Source organism: Octopus bimaculoides, chromosome 4 (genome assembly GCF_001194135.2).
Source record: "Octopus bimaculoides isolate UCB-OBI-ISO-001 chromosome 4, ASM119413v2, whole genome shotgun sequence".
NCBI lineage: Eukaryota > Metazoa > Mollusca > Cephalopoda > Octopoda > Octopodidae > Octopus > Octopus bimaculoides.
This window is the reverse complement of record NC_068984.1, coordinates 11,881,220-11,889,686: the sequence shown is the minus strand read 5'-3', so window position 1 is coordinate 11,889,686 and position 8,467 is coordinate 11,881,220. Positions and strand designations below refer to the sequence as shown.

Below are 8,467 nucleotides of genomic sequence, written 5' to 3'. Positions count from 1 at the left end.
AATATGTGTGTGTATATATATATATAAGGGGTTATTAGTCTGCATTTGGGGTTGGTCATATTGAGTTTGTGGTCCTTTATATGCTTGTCTTTTTCTTAGGCATTCAGCTCTGCCTTCTATTTTCACTTTCATTGCTAGTTTTTTGCTTCTCTGTTTGCTGTATTGTATATATGAGGGGGAGGGGGCTTTTTTTTTTTTAATGCATTTATTGAGGAGTTCTTGGTGGCTGTCTCCATCTGTTGCATATTGGATTTTTGTCTTGTTTGCAAAGAGGTTTTTCTGATCCCTTGCAGAAATGGATGTCTCCTTGTACATACCAAGGAACACAAGAAGATATCCATTACAATGAAGCTACCTACAAATGGTCTATAATGGAGCAGTGTCATAAAATGGACAAATCAGAAAAAGAAAAAAGAAATGGTGTTACTAGTGGAATTTTCAAAAATAGATACAACACACATTCTGGATTAGAAAAAAAAATGCAGTGACCTTCTCTAAGTACATATGAGAATTAAGAGAAAACAGCATAACCATAACAATAAAATGAGAAATAATTGATTGTGCACCACAGAAAAATGCCACATTGTCAAATAAAACAAGAGGACTGAGATCATGTCTAGAGGTAGACACCAAAGCAAATTCATCTTAAGAAATGATCCATGTTCCAAATAGGATATGACAACTATCACACCCTACACACATATATATATATTGTTCATACATATACTATATATAAATATATATTGTACATACATACACTTATATATACAATACTGGTGTATGTGTAATATATATATATATATATAGAGAGAGAGAGAACTAAAAAAACAAGGTAAAAGGATTCAAGCAGTTTTCCATCTCATTACTTAAAAATATAAAATTCTTATATGTGTATATATAGTTACTACCATCACTTCTAATTTTCTTTCTCTGTAAATGTATGTATGATATGAACATACATGTGTGTGTATGAGCATTTTTAGTGAATTGACTAGATCTGCAAAACATGCGTATCATCTCTATTATATCAGTATTAAGGAGTAAGTAGTGGGGGTATGGAATGGTAACAGACTAAAATACAGCTGTAAGGAAGAAAGTGGGTGTGAAAAGATGGCAGACTAAAAGACAAGAAGGCGAAAAAATTAAAAAATAGAAGTGAACAAGAATTTTAAAATATATTTTTTGTTAGGTGTAGGAATATATGTGATAAGATCTTACAGGGGTGAGTAACATTATCTGGTCATGTGAATATTTGGTGTACAACCTTTTGGTGCAGACATGAACAGGTCAATTCTTGTTTTGAATTTAGAGATAATGGTTGTGTGGGGATGTTTCTTGGATAGAAAGGACATTTGAAACCATAGTTGTGGATTCTGTAATTGACCAGGCAGTAGTTTATGAATACCATTTGTGATTTGTACTTCAAATTCCAAATATACTTGGAAAGTGTTGTGTTGCTCTTTCTTCATGCCACAATGAGAAGGCATGCTGGTTATACGTTACTTTGAACTTATTCTCTGTAATGCCTATGCAACTTTTTATACCACTATTGGTTAAGACAGAATATCACACTGAGACATTTACCATTTAAAGGATTGTTATTAGTGAAGCAGTTGTAACATAATGTAATTTTATTATGGGTTTCAGTACAACTATAGCTCAATGCTATTCTTTTTTTTATATATATAAATTTATGAACCTTATGCTTAAAAGGTAAATGTTAGCTAATTAAGTTTAGGAAAGTATAGGCTTTATTAGGTCAGACATTCAATCTAAATATTGGTGTATACCATATAAGCTGTTAAATGTGTGTATTGTGAAAGTTGATGGAAAACAGACTGCAGTTGTGAAAACTTTTTTTTCACAGGAGTTGTGCTTATGGACTCACCTTGGTTAAGAAATGGTAGATAGAATTCTGAAAATCTGGCTCCAGTTTAGGAAGTAGAAGGGCTTATAACCTATGTGATTCATGAAGGTAGTTTTTGCTCTTACAATAGATATCTTACAAAAGTTGCACTGAGGAGTATAAGATACCTGATTGGTGAAGTGAATATTTTTGTTTTCTTCACTTGTGCTCCTGAATTTGTGGTACTAAAACATTTTCAGTTGTGTGAAGTTTTATTTTTGAAATTTGATCTCAATATAGAAAACAAACAGTTAAGCAGAGACAGAGTTTGAACCTAAAAACCTGTGGACTAATAATCTAACACTGTAATTACTCATATTTAATAAAATCATAAATTTTAAGATAGTTTCTTGTGACATATGTATTGAAAAAACAACTAATGATGGTCTTTTTTGGGACATTAATAAGTACAAATGGTCCAAAATATGGGATGAATTAGTTTGCAACGAGAAGAAAGGATCCTGTTTGAAACATTGGACTGATGTCTTTCTCACCAGAACTTTTTGTACTTGTTATTTCACAATAAATAATAAAGAGATGATTATTTCTCTCATGGTTAAAAACTGTCATCTGAGAAAACAAATGAGAAAAAAATGAATTCGGATAAGAAACCAGCAACAACACATTTTGTTTGTTATTTATTTAGAAAAATGATAAATACATCCAAATAATAACAGTACAAGCAAATCAGATAGTAAATTATATATATATATTTATATATATATATATATATACATACACACACACAAAAGCACCAGGGTAATGCACTATAAACAGGCATAATTCCAATAATTTTGTATATTGCATTAAAACATTTATTAATTACCCAGTGTTGAGGAAAATATTACAACTTTAAAATGCATTCTCACTCCATATAGTGGCAGGAAAAGTTCTTGTAAAAACATCAGCAGTTATTTTATAAGGAAACAATATCAAAGATAATAACAACATTGAACATTTTTACAAAAATAGTCATAAAAAATAAGAGAATACCCACTGAGATGATTTTTGTTTTGTGAAAAAGTTAAAATATTTATGTTAAACCCATAAGATTATTAGTTTGATTCATTGCTATAGTAACACATTGTACTTGCAACTGTAAGATTAACTTTTCAAGTCCAATGACAAAAAAAAAGTAATTTTTTTTAATAAATATCACTCAGTGGAATTTTAAAACTTTTGCTTCAGATAACACAAAATATACTCATAGGACACAAAAATGTGGACATCAGTTAGAAAAAGATGATTTAATTTCCTCACCATATTCATAATGAATAAACTAAATATAATGATAACAACAAATGCTACGATGATAACATTAAGAGGATTGATTTAAGGTTGAGGTTGTAAAATGGAGAAAAAAAAAAAGATAAATAGTTTCTATATATTACAATATTAAGTTTGACAATTATATATAAGCAACACTTATTCTTTTATGCATTTCAGCCCGAAGGCTGTGGCCATGCTGGAGCAGTGCCAGTAAATATAAAAATAATTTTGCTTTATATTTCATGATCATCATGTTTATTTTGTTGTTTTGATTTTTTCAAAGCTGGCAGCGTTGCTTCACCTGTGAAACCCAAACAAGTTTGATCCATCCACTTCTCCAGGCTTTTCAATGTCTCTGTTTGACTGTGTTGTTTCCATTGTGGACTTACAACATAGTTTTTAACTGAGCATTCATCATTCGTTCATACTGCATATTTCAATAAGTGAAACTGTCTTTCCTACAAATGCAATCCAATGACTTTGACGCCATGTCAACTTCCTTGCCTTTCTCAAACACCAACATCTTGTACACCACACTTGATTTCATCCTTTATATTCACTACTATCAGCGTTTTACAGACAACAGCCTCACACTTCTTATGTCTAACTCACACAGAAAGAGAATCATTTAATTTTCTAACGAAAGAGAAACCCTTTACTGCTGACAGAAGTAACAGTCCCCTCAAAATTTTTCTATCCCCTATTTTACTGAACCCTTATATTAGTTCTAGCTCCACTGCTAACATTAATCAAATTAAATAAAAAAAAAACTGAGCAGAAGTTTATTATTTTCATAAAAGCCATCCAAACAATCCATAGTCTTTTAGCGACTCTCATGCAGTCAAGTTGAGTCTTATTCACTCATCATTTTTCACCGGTTTATTTGGACCAATCAGAAAGCAGCAAGAATTCTCAGCCATGCACCAGCTATATATAAGCAGAACTCAAAGCTTCCTCTTTCTCAAGAACTAATGAAATTAAATAAAATCTACTTTTGTTTTAGCTAGTCTTAATATACCAGCTGCATTCCAGCTGAACAAGGCATTAGTTGACTATATCTCGATTCCACCAGATTACTCATCATGTATGTTAATTCCTTTTTTTTAATTTCAATAATGTTTTTCATTCACATTTGACATGTGTGACCCAAAAGAACTTTGAATAATTCCAAAACATTTCTTCTACAAGATATTTCACTCAAACCTTGTTTCTTATGAATGTGGCAATTAATAAATGTGGTGTTTACAAACTTCAGGAAGTAAACATGTGCTGTTTAACCAGACTGAATTATTGTACCACTTAGGTTTAGTAATGGTGGCAAGTAGAAAATAAAAGAGAACATCATACATTATATATATATATATATATATATATATATATGTGTGTGTGTGTAGATAAATAATCTATTGTCAATATAAAATATATGTATATAATGACAGCATTATATATATATATATATATATATTGTTATATAAAGATAAGGAGAAGTTTATTACTTTCCTAAAAGCTATCCAAGCAAGCCATTGTCTTGTAGTGGCTCTCATGCAATCAAGTTAAGTTTTATTTATGTATCATTTTTCATTGGTTTATTGGACCAATTATTATATATCATACAGGCTCTTCCAACAGCTAAAGACATACAGTAATCATAGAATTCTTGACACAGAAACTTAAAGTTCTAAATGTAAGTCTCTATACCTGCATCATTTAATAAATATATTCCTCCATTCCCAATGATATTCAGGTCAATCTCTTTTGTCATCACATGACGTATGTCAATATACATAGGTATATATATCATATTAAACCAGTAGATGCCTGTCTTTCGGGTAGCGTGTAATAAATAAAAGGTAACTTATGTACATCATTTACTATTTTTGTCCTTTACATCCATATTTGTACAGTTCTAATGGTTGGTCACACTGCAAAATACTGCAATGCATTTAGATCACCTAGTTTTAGTCTTTCATCAGATTTTCTTGTCAAAATATTTTCTACTTCCTCCACAGTAATAAATTCCTGCCAACTCTCTTCTTGTTTGAATACCATACTATTAGGATTTTGCAGACCTTATCACTAACCCACATGTTTATTTTCAGGCTTTTTAATTTCAATCTTTTAATATGCATACATTAACATTTTTCTTGTCCTGAGGGTTTTCTTGTCCAATGACCCTATCCCCATGCTATATACTTAATATATTATAGGAGTCACTAGTGATCTATGCTATATTCTTAATCTACCATTGGAGTTTCTCTTTACTGTGGTTCAAACCACATTATTCAAATCTGAAGAAATGTACAGAACACAGGTATCAGAAGGGTGCAAGTCACTGTCATGTCCATCATTGGAATGCTACCCTCCATAAAGTAATTTTTGTGAAAAACAAGCCATTAGGGCTTATATATTCTGTAGAAAAAAAAAATCCATAAATGGAAGTATAATGGATGTTTTAGCATTTAACATGTGTCTCACGGGTGACTCATGCAGTTCAGAATAAATATATTTGTTCAGTGATATCCATGCAATAAATCAATGTGGTAGTTTATGTGTATGGTTAAAAAAAATTAAAAGATGCATAATTTATAGCAAAATTAAATCATTTGTACAAAAGGAAGTATAGTACAAAATGAGCTTGGCAGGCAAAATGTAAAACATGATCAAGTATATTAAAATATAAACTTAAATGCAAACAAAACATTGTTAAACAGTGACAATGCAATAAGATTGTTGTTGTTGTTATTCAACCTCAATCAGCACTGATTGAGCAGATTTTCCAGCCTTGACCATCCCATTTTCTTTTCTGAGCCTGGTGTTGCCATCCGGTTTCACCAGTCCTCAGTCAAATCGTCCAACCCATGCTAGCATGGAAAGCGGACGTTAAACGATGATGATGATGATGATGATGATGTATCTAGGACTACAATATTTAATGCTTCCTTTTACTTTTTAAGATGAATATGTTACATGGCTTCCACACCAGTAGACAAGGTCAAGATGGTGGACAGTGAATAACGATAGACATAAGAATGTTATATTAAATTTGTTCAATAAAGTAAGACATAACAAAGGTAAACTACACAATAACTAGAAAAACAAATATGCATTATATATATTATTAAGTGTGTGTGTATACACACACACACACACACACACACACACACACACACACACACAGATATATATATACAATAGGATGGTTAGGTCAGAGGGAATGTTTAAGCTGGCAGAAGTGTAATAACTGTGTGTGTATGTTTGTGTGTGTTATATAAATTTAATTAGAATATCAACCAAAGGGGTAGTCATCAGTTTTTAAACTGGATCTACCATAATCTGTTTAATAAGCAAAAAAAGAAAAACAAAAAAAAAAACAGATAATATTTATATTTACATGGATTTCAAGAAGAGTTGTCCAGACCTGCTGAAATCCTACATGGCTACAACAGGGGGTCTCTCACACACACACATGAATAATGTTTATATTATTTAAATGAATTTGCTCTGAAAACCATTCTAACACAGACAAACATTACATTAAAAGCTGATGAACAATAAAGGTTAACATTTAAACAAATGTTTGAAAGCCCTTGTTAATAATGTTTCTATAAATATTAAGGAACTATTTGACAAAATTTGAGCAATAAACCAAATGATAATGAGGTTCAATGTTTCAAAGAGGTTTTGTTAGTAGACATTGGTGTCATAACCTTTCATTGCACCATACCTCTGTGGTGAAAAGTATAAAGCGGCCGCAGGTTCTAGAGAAGGTGCAGATGGTGCAGGAAAGTAGTTGACATTTTGTGGTGCTGTTGGATATGGTTGTGACACTGGAAATGTTGGTTGAGAAACGCCATAATGCATAGCAAGTGGATTTGCTTCTGGTGTTGGATGGCTTGTTTTCTGGGTCTTACAAGCTGGATGATTCATACTGTCAACCTCAGCATTGTAACAGTCTGTGCAGAGAAAGATTCCCACCCAAGATGTGATGGCTAAACTTATAATAGAAACAACAGCAATAAAAGGATATGTCGGCATTGAGAAAAATGATGGTCTTTCGTTAGTTTCTGGAAGGAAAAGAGAGAGAAAAAAAAGAAATAATTACTTGAATCATCAGATTTAACAAATTCAGTAGATATCAACAAATAAAATTATATTATTTCTATTATTTATGAATTCTTGTTGGGTTTGTAGCAGGAATATTAGCAGATTCCCAAACATCAACTCACTACCTTGGAATTGATCTTGAATCACTTTATTCAAATGTGAGAGCAAGTGTCAACACCCAAACAGGATTTTGTCAGGGATCGATGAAAATTGCAAACAGCTAACCATTCAAGTCTTTGGTGAACACATTAAGAACTAGTTTGCATCAGTAGTGGGGCTGACCAACAAAGATACAACAGAACCAGTAGATGCTTAACTCGTTAGAATACCAGTTGTTGTAAATAACAAATTGGAATGTCATTAATGATTCTGTCTTTGGTGCTCCTTTTCTGTCACAAACCATTAAGTATATATGGTTGGTAACTGATCAGTGGTTATGACAAAGCTAGTCATCTTATAAAAGAGGCAACTTACATCAGTCAACTTTGGCTACAAAATTCATCAACTTTAACAATCCACAATCATTGCTGATGCACACATTTCTCACAGACAAACACAAACTGATTCACTTCATGTAAATTACTTCTTTTTTGTCATTCATTGAAATGACAGCATATTTTTGTTGATGGTAAATACTTTTGTATTTGGACTTCACACGGATTTTTGTTCTTCTGTCAACCAGCCAAATATTTAGTTGTTACACGTTTAAATTTACGAATGAAGACAAATGTGACAGGAAATTCTAAGAAATTAGTCCTATACCTGACACTGTTCACCAGTGAAATATAATCAATAAAATACTTTTTATATAAAGATTGTGAATGAAGATATGTTTTCATTTGAGCAATGTATATAAACTGTTTGTAAAGTAGGTTTACCACATACTCCTTGCACACACACACACACACACACACACAGAGGAGAGATAGACAAACATAAAATACAGCTATGTTCAAATGTTGGTATATGTTTACACAACAGAGACCAAGAAAACGGGAATGAGAGAAACTGTTCTCATAATAGAAAATGAAAAGAAAAGAGTACTTACCCACATTTGCAGTAACAACTTTTAATAAAAATAACACATAAGGTAAAAAGTTTTTTATAGCCATATCTTTTGTTTGTGTGTTTTGGAGTTGTTTGTTTATATATATATATATATATTTCTGAGAATCTGCAGAAAAAATT

General features: G+C 31.6%; 1 protein-coding gene across 3 annotated transcripts in view; it reads right to left on the bottom strand.

Annotated features, from left to right (window-relative positions):
• Positions 1-4,490: 4,490 nt before the first annotated feature.
• LOC106883618 (uncharacterized) overlaps positions 4,491-8,467 on the bottom strand; it is a 13,871-nt gene continuing 9,894 nt past the window's right edge. For all 3 annotated transcript variants that reach the window (XR_008263867.1, XM_014934713.2, XM_052966887.1), the window contains 2 exons: positions 8,328-8,453; positions 4,491-7,239 (listed from right to left, as the gene is read on the bottom strand). Coding sequence is in view for 2 of the 3 variants with exons in the window: in XM_014934713.2 (XP_014790199.1) it covers positions 6,860-7,239; positions 8,328-8,391 (444 nt within the window). In the remaining variant the exon portion in view is untranslated. The remainder of the gene's footprint in view (positions 7,240-8,327; positions 8,454-8,467) is intronic.